This window comes from Sinocyclocheilus grahami, unplaced genomic scaffold, assembly GCF_001515645.1.
Source record: "Sinocyclocheilus grahami isolate Dianchi unplaced genomic scaffold, SAMN03320097.WGS_v1.1 scaffold776.1, whole genome shotgun sequence".
NCBI lineage: Eukaryota > Metazoa > Chordata > Actinopteri > Cypriniformes > Cyprinidae > Sinocyclocheilus > Sinocyclocheilus grahami.
The window spans coordinates 246,455-271,214 of NW_015505955.1; the positions used below are offsets into that span (position 1 = coordinate 246,455).

Sequence of the window (24,760 nt, forward strand, 5' to 3'; positions counted from 1 at the left end):
GGAGGGTTGAGGCGCGGCAGCTGATTGGTTACTAGCGCTGTCAATCAAAAGCAGCCATGTCAAGTGAAAAAAAGAAGCGTTGAGAACTAATTGCGGAGAAGAAGGGGCTGTTATTTCGAGGCGCACTGTGTTAAAGTCAGCGGATTTGTTTATAAATGACAGTTAGCCTTGTACCAGATTTAGGCGCTGTTGAAGTTGCTCAGCATTATGTTTCTTTTATGCAGATAATAGCATTACTGGGACAGTCTGACATCGATGTCCTAAGAACGGAATAATAAACTGAACCGGCTTCGAAATTCGCGTTTTAAGTTTGTTCTAAAGAAAACCAGCCAAATGATGTCAGGAAAGCATTACAAGGGTCAAGAAGTCAGCTGCTGCATCAAATATTTCATATTTGGATTTAACATAATATTTTGGGTAAGAGCTTGTGTTTGTAGCACCGTGGCTTTGTAATGCATCAGTGTTTCTTTCTGTCAGTGCATGTGAGTGTGAGTGTGATATATATGGCTATTATATGCATATATATATATTTATATATATATATATATGTATGGCTATTTCGCTCAGCCAATTCAGTTCCTTTGTTCGAAACGCGAGAAGCCGGTATATACTGTACAAGACTGCATAATTCGCCGATTAAATCGAGACCTATCGATTATTCTACATTGAGCGTGGAGCAGACGCCTGCGGTCCTGTATTTGTGTTAATAGAAACTCATTTCATTGCGATCTTCTAAGCGTTTATCTCCGATGTATATGACAGCAGCAGAGTCAAGTGCGCACTACAGATAATCGGCTTTCTCTCTGAAGCGATGCATCGAGTTTACTGTACACGAACACATGCATCCTGTGTGTGTCCTGGATTGAATGCAATAACTGGAGTGACTAGAGATTACATCGTGACTGTGAAAATGCAGTCATTTCTACTGAAAGACCCGTGTTGGTGTCTAACACTTTGATATAATATGCTTGAAAATATAGTTTTGAAATAAACCATTTATCGCAAAAAATTTTGAAAATAATGTCAAGTGCAAAGAGTTATTTTGTTATGCCTACCCTTTTTTTTTTATCACAGTGAGGTCTAACATTAATAGATTAGCACTTATCAATTTTACTGTTGTAACAGAATCTATCATTTTGTTGTCAGATTTTCATTCCAAGGACATTAATCTGGAACATATTGTTTTATTGCTTTGTCTTCTGGGTAAATTTCACCTTCATAAAGCCAGAACCATTCATTGCAAACCTAACTTTAGAATGTTTTCATCTGATATAAAGTCGCTTTTTACTTCTTTTAAGAATATGTCAAATCCTTTGAACGCAAAGGCTTCTAAAACGTTTAACATTCTTGAGTCTATTGTAAGCTATCTTTAAAAGACTTTCCTTTCTTTCTTTTTTTCCTTCTTCTTATCATTGGTACATTCTGTTAATTTGTGTAACTTGTCTAACTTCATGTGATGATGTCCGTTAGCCCCATGTTATTTCCTAACTGTTGTTATTTTTTCAATTGCAATAAAAAAGTTCAGTTCAGTTTTTTTCTAAAATCAGATGCAAAATGTTTTATTATGCCATCCCCAATATACCCCATCCCAGCTTACCACCTTTAGCCTAATTTTAAACATTTGAAATAGTAAACATATTAAACAAATTTTACATTTTAAAAACATTTTTAGGGTTGCAGTCTTTTGAGGTTCATCTCAAGCCTCCAGAATCCATATTTGGCTTTTTAGACAAAATACATATGCTCTAAAAAGTGCTGGGTTAAAAAGGGACAAACCCAGCTATTGGGTTGTTTTGACCCAGCGGTTGGGTTGTTTTGAACCCAGCTATTGGGTCAAAACAACCCAATAGCTGGGTTTGTCCCGTTAGCCCAGCGCTGGGTTATATTTAACCCAGCATTTTTTTAGAGTGTACGTTTGGCATACCTGTGATATCTATAATCAAGTGGTTAATAATGCCAGTCCAATAATTAAGTGTCGTTGCTGTGGCGCATTCTTGATTTGTTTACTTCACGTTTATAGCCAAGTAAAAGTAAGCACCAGCATTTGTGTCATCTAACTTTTGTGGCCAATAAAATGCCACGTTGAAAACCAGTTGTGGCAAATATTATGACATTTTTGTGGATCCCTTACAAATTATGAGCCAAAGATGAAAGTATTCATACGCTTTATCAGAAAATCCCGTTCTATAAAGAATCATACGCCTCCTGTCACCTCAAGAGGCTGGTGGTCTTTGTACAATAGTGATTTCACCCCTCTAACTCATTTATAATTGCATGAATTGATGATGTTACAACTCTTTCCATGTTGCAGCACTCCTATACTCTTAAAAATAAAGGTTCTTTATTGGCATCTATAGTTCCGTGAAGAACCTTTTAACATCCACGGAACCTTTCCATTGCACAAAAGGTTCTTTATAGTGGAAAAAGGTTCTTTAGATGCTTAAATGTTCTTGGCACTAAGAAAAAATTTTTCTTTTTAAGAACTGTTCTCTGAAAGATTCTTTAGGGAACCAAAAATAATCTCAGCAACCCTCCCGCATTATTTTTAAGAGTGTAAAGCCTGATAAATTTTTTACAAGTTAGATCAGTACCCCTTTTTCCCATCACCTAGTTTGAGTGTTCACTGATTATCTGGGACGCTCATCCTTTCACATGAGTCCTGTGAGGTTTAATAATGAGGGCGCTATTATTGAGCGTTCACTGTGCTACTGTACAGAACTCAATGAACTTCATACACTTGCGACATTAGCTACTGTACACGTTTACTGCTGTCTCATATTTTCAATCACTTCAAATGGCATTACTGACGAAGACAATTGTTTATGTTTAATTTAATGTGATGTTTCACAACAGAAAAATCTTAGTTACAAAGACAAATATCTTTTAAATAATAAAAAAAGTGATTGTTAAACCGATTTTTAATAGATAATAGAATGTGATATATGTCACCTACTGCCATATATAGGCTAATATGTCCCATAATACACTATTCATTGTTACTGGTTTGGTTGAACTCATTGATTCCTTAAAAAAAAAGAACACTGACAGCTTCTTAAAGGATGAATTCGTTGTTTCTTCTATTCATTGGACTAGACTAGATGGTAACAAAAGTTGGAATGTATTTGTATGTTTTACTTGCCATGACATGTTACAGTATAACTGGACGCTGAGGTCATAATTTCTTGTTATGATCTCACCCGGGTAATGCTTTTTCCTTTTTTCACGTTCTTTATTTGGGTTAACATTGGGGGTTTTGTGACACAGCTTACCACACAAAGTATTTTACTGAAAGATGACTCATAATGAAAAGTGACATTTCTCTTACTGTACATATCAGAAATCAGCTGCACTAATTAAAGTCAGAGTGCAGTGCACAATTGTCTTGTATGGCTGACATTAATGACACCCCTTTAAGGCGCTCAGATAAAGCAGTAAACAAACCTCCCAAATAGATGTATTCATAGATCTATAAATTAAAATGTCTCTTTTAATTGTATGGTGAGAGCAGGTGTACGAGAAGTGTTTTGGATTTTGTGTAAACATGTTTGCAAATAGCATATATAAGAATAACATCGTTATTAATAAAATCAACTAAAGCAATAGATTTATTTTGGCAGGGTAGCATATAACACACCTCAGAAATATTGCTCTCGTTTCGGTACACTGTCTGAATGCATTTCCAAATTGAAAGTGAGTCAGGCTCCACTAGCTTGTTCCTTAAGTCAAAGCACTCCTTTGTTTCTGCGTGACATTTTTCTGGCTTGCATACCGAATGTTTTCACTGAGGTGTATGTCATCTCCTTTAAGAGTATGCTGGTCATGATGCCAGATGGTGAACAAGAATATAATATATCTAACTAAAAAGGTTGTGTATTTACATTATGGACTGGCCAAATGTGTGTGTATTAAATGTTTTTTAAAAAGGCTCTTATGTTCACCAAGGCTGCATTTATTTGATAAAAAAATACAGTAATACTGTGAAATGTTATTATAATTTAAAATAACTGTTCTCTATTTCCATATATTTTCAAATGTAATTTATTCCTGTGATGCAAAGCTGAATTTTCAGCATCATTACTCCAGTCTTCAGTGTCACGATCCTTCAGAAATCATTCTGATATGCTGATTTGCTAACCGTATTATCAATTATTATTGGTGCTCAATTATTAATGATGTTCTTATTATGTTAGTGTTGAAAAAAAGTTTTTTTTCATGAATCCTTGATGAAAATGAAAACAAGAAATTTCATTTATTTGAATTAGAAATCTTTGGTAACATTATAAATGTTTTTACTTTTGGTCAATTCGATGCATCCTTGCTAAATAAAAGTATCAATTTCTTTTCTTTCTTTCTTTTTTTTTTTTACTAAATCTCACTAATCCCAAACTTTTGAATGGTAGTGTATCACGGTTTCCACTGTTTCAACATTGATAATAATAATAAGAAATGTTTCTTGAGCAGCAAATCAGCATATTAGAATGATTTCTGAAGAATCATGTGACACTAAATACTGGATTACTTAAACTCAGCTTCAATTCAGTAATAAATGCCATTAAAATAATTTTATATAAAATAAATGCAAGTATTTAAAAAATGCATGCATACGTTATGGTCTACATGTGACCATTCATTGCATACAGTAATCTTATAGTATATAATTCTCTGTCTACTATAATATGGAGTGCAGGGTAGCCATTATGCTTAAGCTTTATTGGAGCAGCTGGTTGTTATGAAAATTATCATAATAATGCATGTTTGCTCTGGGAATATTTGTGAATCCATTTAATTCTCTTTAGTGTCTTTCCATGTCCTGACTGAATCTGATGCTGATGCCATACAGTTCCTTTCAGACTACTTGAGTTTAGAAAGCTTAATTAACCCATGCAAGAAGGAATATGCATTTCTCCATGTATATTAGTCCACAGAGACATGTGAACCGGGTGTGTGTGCAGCTTTAATATCACAAACAACACCCTGTGATGCTGAAAAAAAGCTGCATGTTTTCTGGTTCGCTCCATTGTGTGCAAAGTTGGATGGGAATGAATGGAGCCTTTGTACTCCACAAAACTTCAGTTTTTGAAATCAAGTCCAAGAAACTAAATCGTCCTTCATTCCTCACTCTCAAGGTCTCCCTCTATTAGCAACCATTTTACAAATTAATTAAAAAAAAACTTTTATATTTTAAAATTCCTCAAATTTACAAAAAACACAAGTTGCGGTGAAACAGAAGTAGCGAGAGATCTTTTCTTCCGACATGCATCCAAGTGGATTCGAGCAAGAAGTAGTGTGATTTGGAGATGTGGGTGTTTAAACATATGCAATAAGATCTATAACATGCATTTGGAAAATAGATAAGGTGAATTTTCATTTCATGCCACCTTTAACATTTAATGATTATATCCTTTGATTTTTGCAGTCTGTACATCTGTTTACTTTACATGATTTTTATTTGTTTTTTGTTTGTTTGTTTTTTCTCTTCCTGTGAACCACTGATTGTGGTGATATGAGGCTTTACGCAGTAACCAGAGGGGGAGAGAGGGAGAGAGAGAGGGGGAGCGGGAGAGAGAGAGAGAGAGGGAGAGAGAGAGAGGGGGAGAGAGCGAGAGAGGGAGGGGGAGAGGGAGAGAGAGAGAGGGGGAGAGAGAGGGAGAGAGGGGGAGAGAGAGATTACTAGCATACTGTCTGTTTATTAGTACTTATAAATCACTTATTAATGTCTTATTCTGCATGACCATCTCTTAATTCTACCCCATACCAAACTTAACAACTACCTTACTACTTATTAATTAAATTAAAAGTTGTAAATAATACAAAGATTATTGGAATATGTTTTGCCATTTCTTTGTAATTATTTGTTTAAATTTACTAGCAATTTCTGAGTGAAAGTGAAAGTAAATCCCACATCTATTTTTCCAGTGTATTAAGTAAATACAGGACTGTACTGTGTCCGAGTTAGAGTTCATGTTTTACTAAAAGAAGTACTGTATGAGAGAGACTGTCTTGTATAATTTATGGACACAAAAACTCTTGTGTGAGGCAAAGTGGGCGCTCTGATGGTGAAACGATGGAGCGTTATGAGAGACAAACAGGGCCGTTTAGACTAAAACGACTTGGCAAAATGTAGCTGTGAGTGTTTTCTTGAATAGTGAATGAAATTCTGGAGGTTTCTCAAGTCTGACGGCTTGTGATATACAGTACAGATGGGTGATCTGACTAAAGGTCTTGACCCCACTAAAACACAGTGGTTATATTTGAAAGCAATCATTTATTTGTGTAGAATTGCATAGCTGGCATTCAGGTCCATGTGTTTCCACCCACGTCTAGCTCTTTTTTTTATCATTATTATTCTCATATAGCAAAACTGAAAATTTGCTGAAAATGTAACCATCCTCAGGCCTTCCAAGATGTAGATGAGTTTCTTTCTTCATCACAACGGATTTGGAGAAATGTAGCATTGCATCACTTGTTCACCAATGGATCCTCTGCAGTGAATGGGTGCCGTCAGAATGAGAGTCCAAACAGCTGATAAAAACATCACAATAATCCACGCCACTCCAGTCCATCAGTTAATGTCTTGTGAAGAGAAAAGCTGCACGTTTGTAAGAAACATTTACATTTAAACCATTGTTTCTGGCCAAAATATGCATTCATAATCTATGTAACACTTCCTCTGTTTTGGACTGTTTGTACTTATTAAAATGTCTTAATGATGGATTTGTTTCTTTAAAACGCGTAGCTTTTCATTTCATAAGACGTTCATTGATGGACTGGAGTGGTGTGGATTATTGTGATGTTTTTATCAGCTGTTTGGACTCTCATTCTGACGGCACCCATTCACTGCAGAGCATCCATTGGTGAACAAGTGATGCAATGCTACATTTCTCCAAATCTGTTCAGATAAAGAAACAAACTCATCTGTATCTTAGAAGGCCTAATGGTGAGTAGATTTTCAGCAAATTATCATTTTTGTGTGAACAATTCCTTTAATTTGGCCTTTAAAGTAATTTAAGCTATTCCTTTAATTAAATTATAATTTCAGCTATACAAAATCTGCCAGTAGTACAGTTCTATCTTTCTTTATATTTGTAAGCCTTACAGTTAATGTGAACACCGTACATATGTGTGTGTTTAATGTTTGGCAGAAGAAAAGAAAAAACATAGCATAAGAAGAAATAAGGTACAAATAAAGGCGATGTTCTCCAGTTCTGAAAGGCTAGCAGAATCACAGCCCTGTGGACACAATGAGGACATACGTCTCATGGGAAGAACCAGATGTCTGCTCATATGCCACCATATAAGATCAGATTGCAGAAACTGTGTCAGAGTGTGACATGAGAAGCTGTTGAAATTACAAACAAGACCTTAAGAGTGAGATATAGAGGCTGGCACCCTTTACAGTCAATGGTTACGAGTCATGACCTAATGTTCGGTCAGGCTGAGGGGATCTGATAAAATGCTTGCCGTCTTTTTATCTCTAATGTTCAGCATTGGCTCACTGGGAAGGGGGTTTTGAAATGGAAACATTACTGTGTACTTTGGAGAATGGTAATCTATGCTCTGCCTCACATGTCCAAACAGCATGAAATTTTCATGTCTTTTCATAATCATGGATGACATAGTTTTTACATTTTCATATCAGAGTGTGATATTGCACTCTAGGTTGGTCTGCACTTTATTTTTTATGTATAATTGTGGGTTAAAGAAACATTTAAATGGATAGTTCACACACACAAAATATATTTTGGTACAAACAGTTTTGGTTCCCATGACTTCCATTATATTTTTGGACCATACAGTAGAAGTCAATGGGAACTAAAATTCTTCTTCTTTTGTGTAGGGATGCGCCGATCCGATATTCATATCGGGTATCGGCTCCGATAGTGCCATTTTTCTCGGATCGGGTATCGGTCAGAGAAAGCCGATCCAAATCCGAGATTTTTTTTCTTTTTTTTCGATTGTGCGAATTATTCTGTGTTACTTCTGAAGCCATACGATAGCTTAATGTGAGCTACATATGAATATTTGAGTCCTTACATTAAAGTTCACACAAACTCTTTTTTCTGCTGTGGCTGTCAGTCATTCGTTATTGTTTTTTGTGTCACATATTTATTGTTTATTTTATTTTTCTTTATAATGAAGTCGTCTGTATCAAGTAGATTGTGAAAGAATGATTATCAGTTCTACACACAGTGATATATAAATTCTACATTTATTTAAATGAGGGAAAAAACTTCACTGGTATCGGATCGGTATCTGTATCGGCCAATACCGAACTCTAGGTATCGGAATCGGTATCGGAGGCGAAAAAGGCGGATCGGAGCATCCCTACTTTTGTGTTCCACAAATAAAAAAGTTGAACAAATAATGTGTGAAATTATTGTTTTCAATAATGTGCGATGCATGCTGTAACATCTCAAAGCCCTTCACAACTTTTTAAAACCTCTTAATCTGCTTTGCTTTGTGTTTATCACAATCACCATTGCTAAAGTAATGCCATATCTGTCTTGTTTTATAGTTGCTTGGTGTGGCTTTCCTTGGAATCGGATTGTGGGCATGGAGCGAGAAGGTGAGAAAAACAAGATTGAATGCATAATCCATACAATTTATCTTTATTTGATAGGCATATTAACGTACATGTGAAGTTGAGATGTCCCGTGTGAGGTGCAGTGATGTTTTAGGATTACTGCGATGATATTATATTTTTATTAACATTTTTCATATTCATTTTACTTAAAGTACTTTTTAAATGTATATAATATAGTTTTTATTAATTTTTATTTCAGTTTTGGTTTTAGTTATTTTAGTACAACTAAATGCAAATAAGAAATGTTGCCTTAGCAGCTAGCTGAAATAAAAAACAAAAGTATTTTATTTCTGTTAATGTTTGTTTTGTTTTAAGTTGATTTATTTATCTATTTATTTATTTATTACATAGGGATGGAAATAACAGCTAACAGCATTATCACATGTGTGCAGCTGTTTTCTCCATATGTAGACACACACACACTGTGCACACACACACAGTTATTTGTCTACAAACACACTATGTAGAGTGGACCACAAAGATGCATTTTTGGACAGTTTCATATGACTGAAAATATTGTTTAAATTTCTCACCCAATAGTCTGTCTGATCTTTTACACACAAACCTGTATATACACACTTTGATATATTGTGTGTCTGTGTATGCTTGATCAGTTTGCCATTTTCTGTGTCATATTTGTGACTTTGAAACCACACGGCTTCTGTTTATAATGAAATATTTGCAAATATCCCCGTAATTGCAAACAATCACATTTGAACCAAATTCTCAAGGTTCTGGGAAGCCGTTCAACTAATTAGAGCTCTGTGTGTTCCTCAGGGAGTTCTGTCTAACATCTCCTCCATCACGGATCTGGGTGGATTTGATCCAGTGTGGTTGTTTCTGGTGGTTGGGGGGGTGATGTTCATCCTGGGTTTCGCTGGCTGTATCGGGGCCCTGAGGGAAAACACCTTCCTGCTCAAATTTGTATGTATTCAAGTTTTGATTCTTATTAGGTGTAGGTGTAGCCTCCTACAAAACAGATTAGTGCTTTTTTTAACACTTACATGCATGGGTGTTTCGACAGTCATTAATACATGCGGGACGAACATCTACCAGAGAGTGCATGTACAAAGCAGTTTAGGCACAGTTAGAAAATACTAAAATAGAATATATATTTGATGTTTGTAAATGCAACAATTGAAGAACAGGATTGATTACTTCTGTGCTTATATGTTATGACAAAACTGGATGTCAAACAACGCTGTACATAGCACACTGTACTTTGCTCACTTATCTAACACCAGTCATTGGTTTACTGATACAAAACCATGCAAGGTCTAACCATGCATGTCTGCTAGAAATAATGTAATAGAACATGGATCAATGTTCCAAATAATGTAATAGAACATGGATCAATTAATGCACCTTAAAATGTTTTTCATTTGCAAAAGTGATTTTTTTAAAAATCACAAAATTTATACTTTACAATCTGAGGTCACGAGTGACATTTTTTATAGTAATATTTATTATTTAATATTTTGGGACTTAAATTGCAAAAAAATATTACAATAGTGTAATTTCAATTTTTGTAATAAAGCAATTAGATCTTTTCTCAGTTTTGGCATTTTCTATGTATGTATGTATTTGCTTTGACTCGCATTGCATACATTGCAATGCATTTTAGAAACTATAACAAAAAATAAATTTGCTAAATTTGCTAAATCTGATGTCACTCATTTATTTATTGCCGTTTAGTATGTTGTATGTATTAATTTGTTCATGTTTAGACTCAGACTGCAAAAATGAAACTAGTGTCAATGCATTTTGGTAACAATAATTTAAAAATACAAAAATCTTTTTCTCAATTTTGACATTTTATTACATTATTCAGAACAGAAAAGGAAATACTACAGTGGATGAGGTAGAGAGGTCAAACGAGTGTTAATGACTGTAGTAAAGTGTATTTGTCTCTCTCCTCTCCCAGTTCTCTGTGTTTCTGGGGATAATCTTCTTCCTGGAGCTGACCGCCGGTGTCCTGGCCTTTGTCTTTAAAGACTGGATTAAAGATCAGCTCAACTTTTTCATTAACAACAACATACGAGCCTACAGAGATGACATAGACTTGCAGAACCTCATCGACTTCACTCAGGAATATGTAAGACTGCAGGCTAGAGAGCAGAGAGCACTCATGTCTCCAATATACAGACAGAGAAAATACACTAGAAAGTGAAAATGAGGAAAGGTGTAAACCAGATGAAAGGTGAAAATGTGTGTGCACAGGAGAAAAAAGGAAACTATCAGTTTATCTGCGCTACATGTCATTACAGAAGCAGTTCCCATAGCAACAGCATGACTTGAAGACTCCTTATTCACTGTCAGCACAGACAGCGCACTTACTGAGATCCCTGTCGGTTCACGTTTCCTCAATTCTTTGAATAGTGAGATGTCAAACTGCTCGGAATTTTGTTTATTTCGAGGCTAAAATGTGTTGACATTTAGAAGGTTACTGGGTCATTCTCAGGAAATGGTGCCATTTGGGTCTGGAAGTTGTTGTTTTTCTTATCTGAGAAGTATTTCATTTGAAAAAGTTACTATTGAACTTTAAGAAATCTTATTTTTTCACCTTAGACTCGAAGTACTATGTCCAAAATCTACCATAGACATTGGGAGAACACTACAAGATGACCCCAGTAGTCAGATTAGTGGCCATGAAATATATCTAGAGACACTTTATAGATGGATATAGTGCTTTGTTATTCTAATTGAATGTATCGAGTACATTTAAGTGAATTTGAAATACTGTTACCAATTAAATGAAGTGTGTATCAACGAAATTAATCTTTGCACAAAAGCTGCACCTCAGGTGGCATTGAATTCACACAGACTGTTTAATGCAGCTCAGAGTTGGAATAAATGCATTTACACTGCAATTAAAGTTGCATAATCTTATGATATACATTTTTTATATATAATACTTTGAATGTAGAAATTTGAAATTTGAAAAGTTACACTTTATTTTAAGGTGTCCTTGTTACAGTGTAATTATACATTTAAGTACGGAGTAATATTAATTAACTACATGCACTTATGGGTAGGGTTAGGATTAGAGTTTGATCTAGAGTTACTTGCATGTAATTGTGCATAATTTATTGTTATTATAAAAGTAAGTACATGTAACAAGGACACTTTAAAATGAAGTGTTGCCAAAAATGATAATTTAAAAATGTGAAATTAAAACCAGTAGGTGGCAGCAAGCTTAATGAGTGAGTCGTTGAATAATTAATTGGTTCAAATTCGATTTGTTCAAAATGACTGATTCATTCAGGAATGAAGCATGTGAGTCTTTAATGTGTGTCTTTATGAGTGAGTCATTGAATCACTCATTAGACTGATTCAAATCCAAAAACACAGATTCATTCAGAAGTGAAACATATTGCTCCTGCTACTGCAGCTTTGTTTGAACTAATTTTGTTGGTGAAATACAGTAGAGCAAAAAAAACAGACAATATTGACAATACTGTCACTAAACTCGCTTAATATTAACTTTATAATGTGTGCTATTGCTTTAAAATATCATATGTTGTAAATCTAAAAAACAAGGGGCATACAGGGGCTCATTTTTGTCCTCATATCTTGAATTTTATTAATTTTGGTGGCATTTTGCAACCAAGTTCCCATTCATTTCTGACCCTGCTGGTTACAGTGTTGCAAAGTACCTGTAATTATTTATCAAAACTAACTGAAAAACAATAATGAGTAATATCACTTAGTTTTGGCATGCCTTTTAATAACCTATAATTGAAAACATATTAATATTTGCATTTGAAATGTTGTGAATGTTGCAAGGTTAAAAGTGCAAACATATCATTGCAGATTACTTCAGTCAATATTTCGTGGTTTGTGTCGCACAATATTTCTTTACTGTTCAAAAACATTTCTTGTGAAAAACGTTTATGATGTCGCTCACATTAGGGTTCAAACATAGAATTCATATTCTATATTTTAATATTTTATTTCATTCAATTTTTTTTTCATTTTTTTTAGTGTATGTATTCATCATATTTGTATTTGATATAAAGAAACCCATTAAAATGTAACAGTGGGATATACAAAATAACTAATATTCTAGTGTAAAAAACTGAAAAACATGCAATTGTCTTGTTAACACTTTTATTATTTATTTATTTATTTATTTGCATTACTCAGTTAACAGTGTGACATCTATCAGTGTAACAAAGTTCAGTTTGCTATTAATGATATAAGTAGAAGTTCACACTTAGCACACAAATGACATTGTTTCCTGAGCAAAACCCTGCTACAGTCCCACACTGCACTGCAACTGCAGCTTTACTGTGTTTTCTTCCCAGCTTTACTCTGTACTGTTGATCTCTTTCCAGCAGATGCCTTTCCTCGGGACAGATTTAATTAGATATCAGAATCAGGCAGATGCTGTCATGTTATTTCCTTGCTGACCTTACATGATAAAGACGACAGACACAGAAAAGCACTGCATGTCAACATCAATACTAGTATAAGGGGAAAACATGGGGGATCACGGCTTGCTTATGCCACATCTGTAACATCGATGTGTATTAAACAGATGCAGTCTAATGCATTTAAAGGGGTCCTATTATGTTCTTTTACAATGTCTTGAATTTGTTTTGGTGGTGTACTAGAACATGCTCTTATGCTTGGTGGTTCGAAAAACGCATTAATTTTTACATAATTTACATTATTACAATACCTTTCTCCCCAGCTTGGCACAAACGGCTCGATTAGTTCCGGGTTTGATGAACGCCCGCCTTCCAAAAAACTAAATGTGAGGTGATCGGTTAGCTGTCCCAGTGCGTTGTGATTGACGAACAGCTTAAGACGGTGTTTCAGTACTGCCACGCCCCTTGCCAAAGCAGCAAGTTTAGTTAAAGGGGTCATATGATGTTGCTAAAAAGAACATTATTTTGTGTATTTGGTGTAATGAAATGTGTTTATGCGGTTTAAGGTTCAAAAAACATTATTTTCCACATACTGTACATTATTGTTTCTCCTCTATGCCCCGCCTTTCTGAAACACGTCGATTTTTACAAAGCTAGTCAGTCTGAAAAGCGAGGTGTGCTCTGATTGGCCAAATACCTCAAGTGTGTGACAGAAATGTTACGCCCCTACCATACTGTGATGCCGTGTCCGGCCAGAGCGACGAGACAAAAACATTAAAACCCATTATAAACGAGGCATTTGTTGCGTCCAGTGGGGACATAATTACGGATTATAATGACTTGTACTGTCTTTTTACGTTGCGTTGCATCGCACCGCGTAAACATAAAACCATGTCTGCATTTGTGATCGGAGAAACGACAAACAACAAGTGCTACCCTACACTGCTCAAAACTCGCGTTTGAATCATCAGTGGCAAATTCTTTAATATAAAAAACGTACTTACAGGCTATGAGTCAGAACAGCCGGCATTGTAGTCTACTCTCCCAGGATCAGTAAACAGTCCTCCGTAAAATGCGCTGCACACATCTGAATATTTGGGTTGAAGTGTTCTGGAACAGTGTTGTAAATACAACTTAATCACTGATTTCTGGTCGTGTCCTCTTTTGGAAGACCAAACAAAGTAGTTTTGCTTTCACAACGAAACACAGCGCCTTCACGACATGGTGGCGGCAGCAACAATACTACAGCGAGAATAAAAGTTACGCCTTCTTTCTTTGCATGAACATTTGGGCGGCGTTATGCAAATCTTCCCACATCGTGACGTAGACATGTGGGGGCGTGTTAGAACGAGCCGTTTTAGGTAGGCGTGGTTGACTCTTAACTTTTATAAAGAATATCTCTTTGGATTTGAGACTTTAGTCTTTGCAACTTTACAGATCTTCTTTATGCACCAAGAGCTTGTAACACTTCAAAGAGAAAGGAAAAATTTTAATTGCCTCATATGACCCCTTTAGTTAAGGATGGTGTAAATACTGCCATATCAATTTGAGCCGGATTCAGAACCAGAGAATATTGAACAAGAGGATCGCGCAGAACCTTTGCACGCATGCATATTGCAAGACATATTAGAGTGGTAACGTTATTGTTGTTTTTTTGGGTTTTTTTTGGCTAAATCACGTTTTAGATAGGATGTCAACAACCGCTTAAAAATAACTGCATTTACTATGTACAGATAAGTGCATATGTATTATGTTTATTGTTCTTTAATTCTAACATTATACACACTACACGCTGACTAAAATTAAAAAAGTGAAAAAGCATAATAGGACCCCTTTAATGCTTCCTATTAGAGTTGTCCAATATTCCAAATTATTGCAATTTAATCTCATGATGAATGTGCGTTCCAAAACTCAAGAAATATAATTGCATGCACAATGTTTGCCTTTCTTCAGTGGGAATGCTGTGGGGCGTTTGGAGCAGATGACTGGAACCTCAACATCTACTTCAACTGCACAGACAGCAACCCCAGCCGAGAAAAATGTGGCGTGCCCTTCTCCTGTTGCACCAAAGACCCAGCGGTAAGAGATTAACTTTTATGGCAACTGAATGAAAGGTATAGTTCACCCAAACATGTAAATGTGCTAAAAAAAATGTACAAGCAATCCAATATGTAGATGAGTTTGTTTCTTCATCAGATTTGGAGAAATGTAGCATTGCATCTCTTTCTCACCAATGGATGCTCTGCAGTGAATGGGTGCCATCAGAACGAGAGTCCAAACAGCTGATAAAAACATCACAATAATCCACACCACTCCAGTCCATCAGTTAATGTCTTGTGAAGAGAACAGGTGCTTGTAATAAAAAAATCCATCATTAAAACGGGTTTAACCTAAAACCGTCGCTTCTGGCTAAAATACGAGTTCTCAGTCTATAATGTTGCTTTTTCCAGTGAAAAGTTGTCTTGTCTGAATCAGAAGAGAAATACAGTACGCACAGATCAAGCATCGTTTACAAGCAAAAAACTGTAATCAGTCTAAAATAGTTCTAAACAAAGATGTGAGAGGACAACAGGAGATGGAGGAAGCGTAATAAAATGTATTTTGGCCAGAAGCGATCGTGGATTTGTTTCTTACAAACACAGTTTTTCACTTCACAAGACATTAACTGATGAACTGGAGTGGTTATTCTTCTCATACACCTGAAAATTTGCTGAAAATGTAACCATCCTCAGGCCATCCAAGATGTAGATGAGTGTGTTTCTTCATCACAACGAATTTGGAGAAATGTAGTATTGCATCACTTGCTCACCAATGGATCCTCTGCAGTGAATGGGTGCCATCAGAATGAGAGTCCAAACAGCTGATAAAAGCATCACAATAATCCACACCACTCCAGTCCATCAGTTAATGTCTTGTGAAGAGAAAAGCTGCACGTTTGTAAGAAACATTTACATTTAAACCTTTGTTTCTGGCCAAAATATGCATTCATAATCTATGTAACACTTCCTCCAGTGAAAAAATCCACCCACATGATTTAGAACTGTTTTGGACTGTTTGTACTTATTAAAATGTCTTAATGATGGATTTGTTTCTTAAAAACGCATAGCTTTTCATTTCATAAGACGTTTATTGATGGACTGGAGTGGTGTGGATTACTTGTGGATTATTGTGATGTTTTTATCAGCTGCTTGGACTCTCATTCTGACGGCACCCATTCACTGCAGAGCATCCACCGGTGAGCAAGTGATGCAATTTCTCCAAATCTGATGAAGAAACAAACTCATCTCCATCGTGGATGAACTGAGCGTGAGTAAATATTCAGCACATTTTCATTTTTGGGTGAACTTATTCTTTTAACGAATTGAATTTTTTATTTGAATATGATGCGATGACAATTTTGCCAGTGAGATACTTGCTGTCTAGCTCCACAAATGTTCTGTTCTTTTCCAAGCACAATTTGTATGCCACTATCTTAATGATTTAAGAGAGACTAAAAGTTTGAGGGAAAACAATACATGACAAAGAGTGAAACAAAAGGGGAGTATTAAACAGGATTTGGTCTACGTGAACAGAGTAAAAATAACATTAAACAAGCACTGCGAGCACAACGTCTACAGCAAAGAGGACGGAAATGATGGCCTATTATGAGCTATAAACTCATAACAAATAAACATCATTAACATTAAATGATTCGATTATGAGCTCTTCTGTGAATGCAGCGATTCATCATTTCAGTGTGAGGGAAACTGCTGATGCTATAACTTAGAATAATAAAAGCAGAACAACTAAATAAAGAGTAATTTAAGTTCATAACTGTTTAACTACTATAACTTTACTAAAAGAAAGTGTAAATGAAGAGTCTATTCACATTATATGGAATGTTCAAAATTCAAGCTTGTTTAAAAATGTTCAAAACAAGATTTCCAGAAGTGATTTGGAAGAGGAGCAACAGCTATTCAAGGTGAAATAAGTCATGAAGATCCGAAGGGTGACAGGCACATCCTGTTACTAGTTTGTAAGGAAGAAGACTTCTAAAAATGATGAAGTAACTCCCTCAGAGTTTGCTATTTCCAGTCTTATCTCTTCACTCCCCCCACAATGGAATTCTTCACACTGTCAGCATACTTCCTTTAAATTGAAATGTTACGGTTGTCTTCCAATAATTCCACATCAATTATGTGTTTTGCAGGAGGATGTAATCAACACACAATGTGGATATGATGTTCGGGCAAAACCGGTGAGTCTTGCTCTCTTGTGACTTTGCACTCCCTCCATCAGTGTTTCCTCTGCCTTCTGCACTTCACCTCTGCGTGCTTCTGAGAGCCAGTATATCACCCGCACAACTCTCAAAGGTCAGGGCCGTTTGGCCGACCTATAAAAAAAGGAAGCTGATGCTACAAAGTATGCAAAATGAAAATAAAAATGTTAAGTTTGAATTGAAATTGATGTGATCTCACACAACAAATATACCGAGGGCATAAACTTTGCAGAAGACAAAGTATGACATGCTATACATCAGAGGTTATTTCAACTTGCAGCAACAAAATTAACATTCGAAAATGTATTTGTCCCATTTATTCTTAAGTGCAATTTCAGCCTCAGCGAGCATCTTTATCATTTAACATTAACCCTGAGATATTTGCACATGTATCATGTACAGTACCAGTCAAAGGTTTGGACACACATACAGTACTCCTGTTTTCATAACTGTAATTAAATAACATAAATTGTCTTATTAACACAAATTTACTGTTTTCAAAGTATGGGTATTGCATAGAGACCAAAAATAATAATAAATCTTATATTGAAGCTTCTTCATACTTGGATGATTATTATATATATATATATATATTTTTTTTTTTTTTGTGCTGTCAAACGATTAATCGTGACTAATCACATCCAAAATAAAAGTTTTTGTTTACATAAAATATGTGTGTGTAATGTGTATATTTATCACATGCATGTATATATTTCAGAAAAATATGTTATGTTTTTATATTAATCATATTTATATATAATATAAATTATATGAACATAAATATATACACGTTAATAAATGTATATATTTTCAAAATATATACTGTATGTGTGTGTATTTATATATACATAATAAATCTACAAAGTACACACATATACATTATGAAAACAAAAACTTTTATTTTGGATTTTAATCGTTTGACAGCACTAAATGTGTGTGTATATATATATATATAACCTTTGTTATTAGGTACACATTGTGTGATTAATAGTGAAATTCTGAAGTTAAAATAAACACTGAAAAAGTATATTCTTCTAAAATGTACTCCAATCATTTTTATTTAGAATTTCAAAAAAATCTTTTTTTCAGTGATATATATCAAATGTAAACAAAACAAATATATAATCCTTTAGATTAAGGATCTGTAAAATGACATGGGAAATAAGTATGTGTGTTTAAATTGTAGACTAATCTGTGCGTGTGTAGAAAGAGGACAAAGCATTGATCCTGATCTCGTGTGTTCATCATTAGGACGCAGAGCAGAAGACATACATTCATGTCAAAGGCTGTGTGCCGCAGTTTGAGAAATGGCTACAGGACAACCTGACGGTAGTGGCTGGGATCTTCATCGGCGTCGCTCTGCTGCAGGTGAGAACGCCTTCATCTGCAATCGCTGACTGCTTCTGCTATTTATACTTCATCTTTCTCTCTCTTTTTCCACAGATATTTGGAATATGCCTTGCACAAAATTTAATCAGTGATATTGAAGCTGTGAGAGCCAGCTGGTAAGAACACACACATGCAAACTCACGACTCTGTTCCTGCTCTACTTTTGCATACTGCCACGGCAAGCAGCTTTTCTCTTTCACCCCAGTGCTTTGATGCCTGTACATCATTTTATTCATAATGCACATTAATGACTCACTTCTTTAAAACTGTTAATGACTCGGCGTGTTTCCGGAGTCTTAAAAAACCTCAAAACAACCTTTCCTAGGTTGCCGTGTTTGCTTTGAGAAGTGCCACCATGTGGACAGAACAGGAAATAGATGAAGATGATGTTTGATCGAAACTCTCTCAACTGTCAGTGTCAGATCACTTAAACAGAAGATTACTGTTAAAATACATAAAATTAAGATTCATTATAATACCGGCCTGCATCATATTTGCTGAATGAAATCCAATACTTGTTTCTTACTAATTCGGGGTGCTGATTTGTAAAAAAGAACATGTTATTTTAAAACTAAAATTTTTGACATTTGACTTTTGTTATCTTGATAGTGCATTAAAGCAATAGTTCACCCGAACATGAAAATTTGCTTAATATTTACTCACCATCAAGCCATCTGAGATTAGGATGAGTGTGTTTCTTCATCTGAACAGATTTAGAAATGTAGCATTGCATCACTTGCTCACCAATGGATGCTCTGCAGTGAATGGGTGCCGTCAGAACGAGAGTCCAAACAGCTGATAAAAACACCACAATAATCCACACGACTCCAGTCCATCAGTTAATGTCATGTGATGCAAAAAGTTGCATGTTTGTAAGAAACAAATCCATCATTAAGACATTTTAAGCTTCTATCCATAATATTGCTTTCTTCAGTGAAAAAGTCATCTTGTCTGAATCAGGAGAGAGATCTGCACAGATCAAGCACCGTTTAAATCAAAACAGTTTCTAAACGAATATGTGGGTGGATTTTGATGTGAGAGGACAACAGTAGATGGATGAAGTGTTATTATGGACTATAGACTCGTATTTTGGCCAGAAGCGATGGTTTAAAGTTAAAATGCCAGGATGGATTTGGTTCTTACAAACACACAGCTTTTCATTTTACAAGATGTTAGTTGATGGCCTGGAGTGGTGTGGATTACTTGTGTTTTTATCAGCTGTTTGGTCTCTCATTCTGACGGCACCCATTCACTTTTCCTTTAGGTGATGCATAAATAATTTTTGAGAGAAAACAAAAACATTAGAATTTTTTTTTCAACTCGGCATCATCAAATTAGGTAATATTAGCCCTTTTTTATATTAATATTAGAATTATATTAGAGAATTTATGTAAGATGCATGGCTGTGTAACCATTTAGCGTTCACTTTAGGCTAATGTGAATGTGATTTTACTTCTCTATTTTATCTCATCACGATACACACACACTCCACTCACTTTCCTCCGTCCTCTCTGTCACATTCACACCGACTCACCTCACACCTTCACTTCTCCTCCCCCATGCCTTCATCAGGGTGCCGCCCCCCTCTTACGTCGCCCGCCGCCCCCCGTCCCACTACAGCAAGAAAGCCTCGGCGTACTCCTGAGGGAGGTTGTCCTGGTGGGTGTGAAACGTGCCTGCTTGTGTTGTGTGTGCTCTCTGTGTTCTCCTAGAATCTAGATCATCAGCGCTCTGCTCTTCCTCCACTGAGGGCTAGTCAGTGTTCTCGCAGTGTTACATGAGTAATCATTCATCAGAGGTCCAGGCATTCACTAACATCAAAGCAGTCACACTTTCACACGTTTAACCATCTTCACATCACACCTGGAGGAGATTCTCTGATTGATTGATTTATTTCGAAGGCTCAAGTGCAGTTCACCTTAAGAAAGTTCTTTTAATACCCTTGAAAAAAAGAGTAGTTATTAGAAAAATATGCTTTGAAATAATATGCATATAAGTGCAATCTGAATGTGATGTTTTCAGACATTTCATTGCATTTTAATTGAAATTAAATGAAAATGAATTATAGTTTAATTTTATATTAAATGCGATAAGTTGACCGTAGCTGACCATCTTTATATGATGTAAATTAATAATAACTTCCATTTTCTTGGAAATATGGTTAAAGTGTAAAAAAAGAAAAAAAAAGAAAGATGCATTAGTAAGTACATAAATTAGATTGTATTTTACATTATTTATAAAATTGTACATTATTTTTAGTGTACTTATCATATATATGACATCAGATAATGTTTTTTTTTACTTTTTAAATTCAGCTTTTCACATAAATTGTTTTACTGATAATATAATATTTGTAATGAAATATTTTCTATCCAATTATGTGCAAATTTAATAACTACTTTCCTTCTTGGAGCCAGTGTTGTTTTAGTATATCATTGAGATACTATTATAATATTTTTTATTTTATGTATATATATATATATATAAGTTTTAGTAACTTAGTTGTGTTTTTGTCATTTTTAGTAGTTTTTGGTATTTTTATTTCGGTTTTTGTTATTTTAGCACAAGTTACACTAAATGAAAATGAGAAATGTTGCCTTGGCAGCTATGTTTTTATTTATTTATTTACTTATTTTGTATTGTAAGTTACAAAAATAATAATTGTTATAGTTTTAGTTTGGTTATGTGTTATAAACCTTTTGGGAGCCCACTGTATATTACAAACAAACAAACAAAAAATTCATTCATTCATTAAAAAATAAATCAAAATCAAAATTTTAAAGTTAAAATTAAAATATTTCATTCATAAGGCATACTTTTCTTCAATTCTGTTCTCTCCAACAAATATGTTCTGCGGAATGTGAAACATACTACATCATATATTCTACAAGGTATATTCTAATATGTTTTTAAAGTGAGCAATTGAAGAAATATTGCATGTTCTTATTGTAAGACCCTTTCATACAGTCTCATTATAACACACATCCTCACGGTTCCAGTCCCACAGAGATCTACTGCAGGAAGAGATGTGTCACACTCCATGATCCTCGTCATCTTAACCCCGTCCGTTTGCTCCTCAAGATTCTCTCTCCCACTTCTAGTCCCGTTTAGCTCCTCGGAGTGTTATAGCTCATTATAACCCTGATCTGCCAGCTGGCCTTGCTGCAACCCTTCCATGCATCCCACATCAGTCATGTTCTCTCTAGCTGAAAATCAGTCAGTCACACTGTAGATTGCAATGCTGATTTCTCCAATGCAAGGCCCCATTTGTCAAGTTGGCACAAAAAATAAAAGCTCTACTTTGGTTTTATTGGAAAAGTCAGTGGAGTAATGCCAACTCTTAATGAGGCCTTGCACAATTGGCTTTAGACGTCTGTTTATGACCCATGTCTTCTTTTTATTTCTTTGTCTTATGCAGTTTGTTCACATGAAGTGGCAGCTAGTCTTGCAGACACTCACAGGTAATTCATACACGCATACACTTCCATAACACACAATCCTTTAAGTCAGCATGAAACAAACGTGAATATGATGGAAGTAAATCTTCTGATATAATATTGATTTCATGCTAACGTTAATCCTCTTAAAGGAACAGTTCCTCCAAAAATGCAAACTTGCTAAAGAAATGTACTCACCCTCAGACCATCCAAGATGTAGATGAGTGTGTTTCTTCATCAGATTTGGAGAAATGTAGCATTGCATCACTTGTTCACCAACGGATGCTCTGCAGTGAATGGGTGCCGTCAGAATGAGAGTCCAAACAGCTGATAAAAACATCACAAGTAATCCACACCACTCCAGTCCATCAGTTAAAGTCTTGTGAAGAGAAAAGCTGTGTGTTTGTTAGAAACAAATCCATTATTAAGACATTTTTAACTTCGAACTGTTGCTTCTGGCTAAAATACCTCCTCTTATCAATAATATCGCTTTCTACAGAGAAAAGGTCTGAATCAGTAGAGCAGTATGCACAGATCAAGCACTGTTTACAAGCGAAAACAGTTTAAAACAAATATGTGGATAGATTTTGATGTGAGAGGACAACAGGAGATGGACTTTTTCACTGCAGGAACTGTTATTATGGATTATTAACTCTTATTTTGGCCGCAACAGTTTAAAGTTAAAATGTCTTGATGGATTTGTTTCTCACAAACATGCAACTTTTTGCATCACGTGACATTAACTGATGGACTGGAGTGGTGTGGATTATTGTGATGTTTTTATCAGCTGTTTGGACTCTCATTCTGACGGCACCCATTCACTGCAGAGCATCCATTGCTGAGCTAGTAGCGTAATGCCACATCTTTGATGGTCTGAGAGAGATTACGTTTTCATTTTTTGGTTGAACTATTCCTTTAACACCAACCTAAATAGAAAGATCTGATTGTTGTGAAATAGCCGTGTTGTCCAAACTGTGTTTCTTTCTCTTTGTAAACAGGCCTACGCCAGCACGATTAAGGTAGCGAATGATGAACACAAGATGCACTGGTTTGTGTGTGTGTGTGTGTCTGTGTGTGCGTTTCCACCGTAACCTTTTACCATCTGTAAATAGTGCTACTTTTTCTAGTGTTTTATGTGTCAAAATGTGTGTAATGTGAAAAATGATGTGTCCACAGAGGTTTGCGTTAACCAAAAAAATGACCACCATTTGCAGGACTGTAAAAGCATCACTCAAAACACTTTCCATTACTTTGACACAAAATATAACAATTGAAACCAGGGTCCGGCACGATTGGCTCGCTAGTTCAGTATTCAGGACATTGGTTCACTGAACGTTTGCTCACTAAAAATCCCCACAATGCACTGTAAAAACCAGTGAACTAATGTTAAATATCATATAAACATATTAATAACAGCAAATGAGTTCATTTGGCATAATGACTTTATTTTATTAAGCTACAGTCAGTGTTAACATCAGGCGTTTATTTTGTTCATCTCTCAATCATCATTGTATTGCATTGCATTATACTGTATTTTTTAAAACTACAGAGCTTTGATCATAAAACCAAGCATTTAAATATCTGACTAAGACATTATTGAGAGATACAGCGTGACATTATATTTTATGTAAGTATTCTGTTATATTGTTATAAGGATCTCATTGATTTATATCACAAGAACTTCATTGTTTCGGTCATAAAAATATCAGAAACCGCACCAAATTGAATGTTTAATGCTTTTCTCTCTTTGAATATGAGCTCCATATTCCACTATTTCATACTATGTGATCCTGATGTATCTAATATGATACTCATCAAAAACACATGCTTATTGCATTTCAAAAAATTTGATTTTTTTTTTCACATGTCTGGCTTTACAAGGTCAATTATTAAAAATATGAATACCGACCATATTAAGATTATATGATATACATTTAGGCCTAAATAATAATCCAGGAAATTGATTATTTGATCAATTTCTGATTATTGATTATATAATTGATGCTGGAAACTTTCGAGTTTGTTGAGTGGGGGGGGTGATTATTTGTGAGCGTCTGAAGCTCAGTCAGGGAGTTTCTCATTGACGATGTTTTTTTAATTATTCTGTTAACATTGGTTCATGCACTTCAGCAGTATATTACATTTCACTCTCAAGTATAAACATCTGAAGCAAATCTTGCAGCTTATGTTCACTAAAACAGTCAGGAAGTCATTCAAACATTTAATATTGTCAAATGTATTTTTGTCCTTGCACTAACAAATTAGAGATCCCAGAACACTTCTTCTGCAGATGTTTCTCTTTCACAAGCAATTTCTGATCAAGGCAGTATTTTTCTGTAACGTATGGACTAATCAGAAGCTTGTTTGTTGTAAATATCCTTGAGTGATATCTTAGCACTTTCACAATGCAAACGCAGTTGGATGGTGTGACACTCTGTAACACACTACTGTATGTAGCACTCGTGGGTAATTGTACATCACTAAAACTGCTTTTAACATGGTTTATGTCTTTTTTTCTTTTCAATGACATTCTGATGTAGCTTTTACAGTTGCAATGCATTTCAAATGTGTTCATGCTTATAAAAAGCAAGGGGAGAGGGTTTGATCTGAAGATGTGATGATATTAATGTTGGCGGTTATTTAGGCTGTGTCATACACTTACTTGAAGCTCCAGCAATAAGAACAAACATTTTCAATAAATTATTTCTCAGCATTGTAA

The 24,760-nt window shown here is 35.2% G+C and overlaps 1 protein-coding gene across 3 annotated transcripts; it reads left to right on the forward strand.

Moving 5' to 3' along the window:
• Positions 1-24,760, forward strand: tspan5a (tetraspanin 5a). 3 transcript variants are annotated; one of them, XR_001605863.1, is made up of 11 exons: positions 1-417; positions 8,516-8,566; positions 9,362-9,508; positions 10,509-10,679; positions 14,911-15,036; positions 17,147-17,194; positions 18,467-18,583; positions 18,659-18,720; positions 20,177-20,263; positions 22,023-22,065; positions 23,040-24,760. XR_001605863.1 is itself a non-coding variant. In XM_016245970.1 (10 exons), exons 1-9 carry the CDS (start codon positions 334-336, stop codon positions 22,033-22,035), a joined length of 819 nt encoding a protein of 272 aa, XP_016101456.1. In that variant the 5' UTR covers positions 6-333; the 3' UTR covers positions 22,036-22,065; positions 23,040-24,760. The 3 variants fall into 3 exon arrangements, 2 of the variants coding, with proteins under 2 accessions (XP_016101455.1, XP_016101456.1); XM_016245970.1 differs by lacking the exon at positions 20,177-20,263 and having other exon boundaries at positions 6-417; XM_016245969.1 differs by lacking the exons at positions 22,023-22,065; positions 23,040-24,760 and having other exon boundaries at positions 20,177-20,492.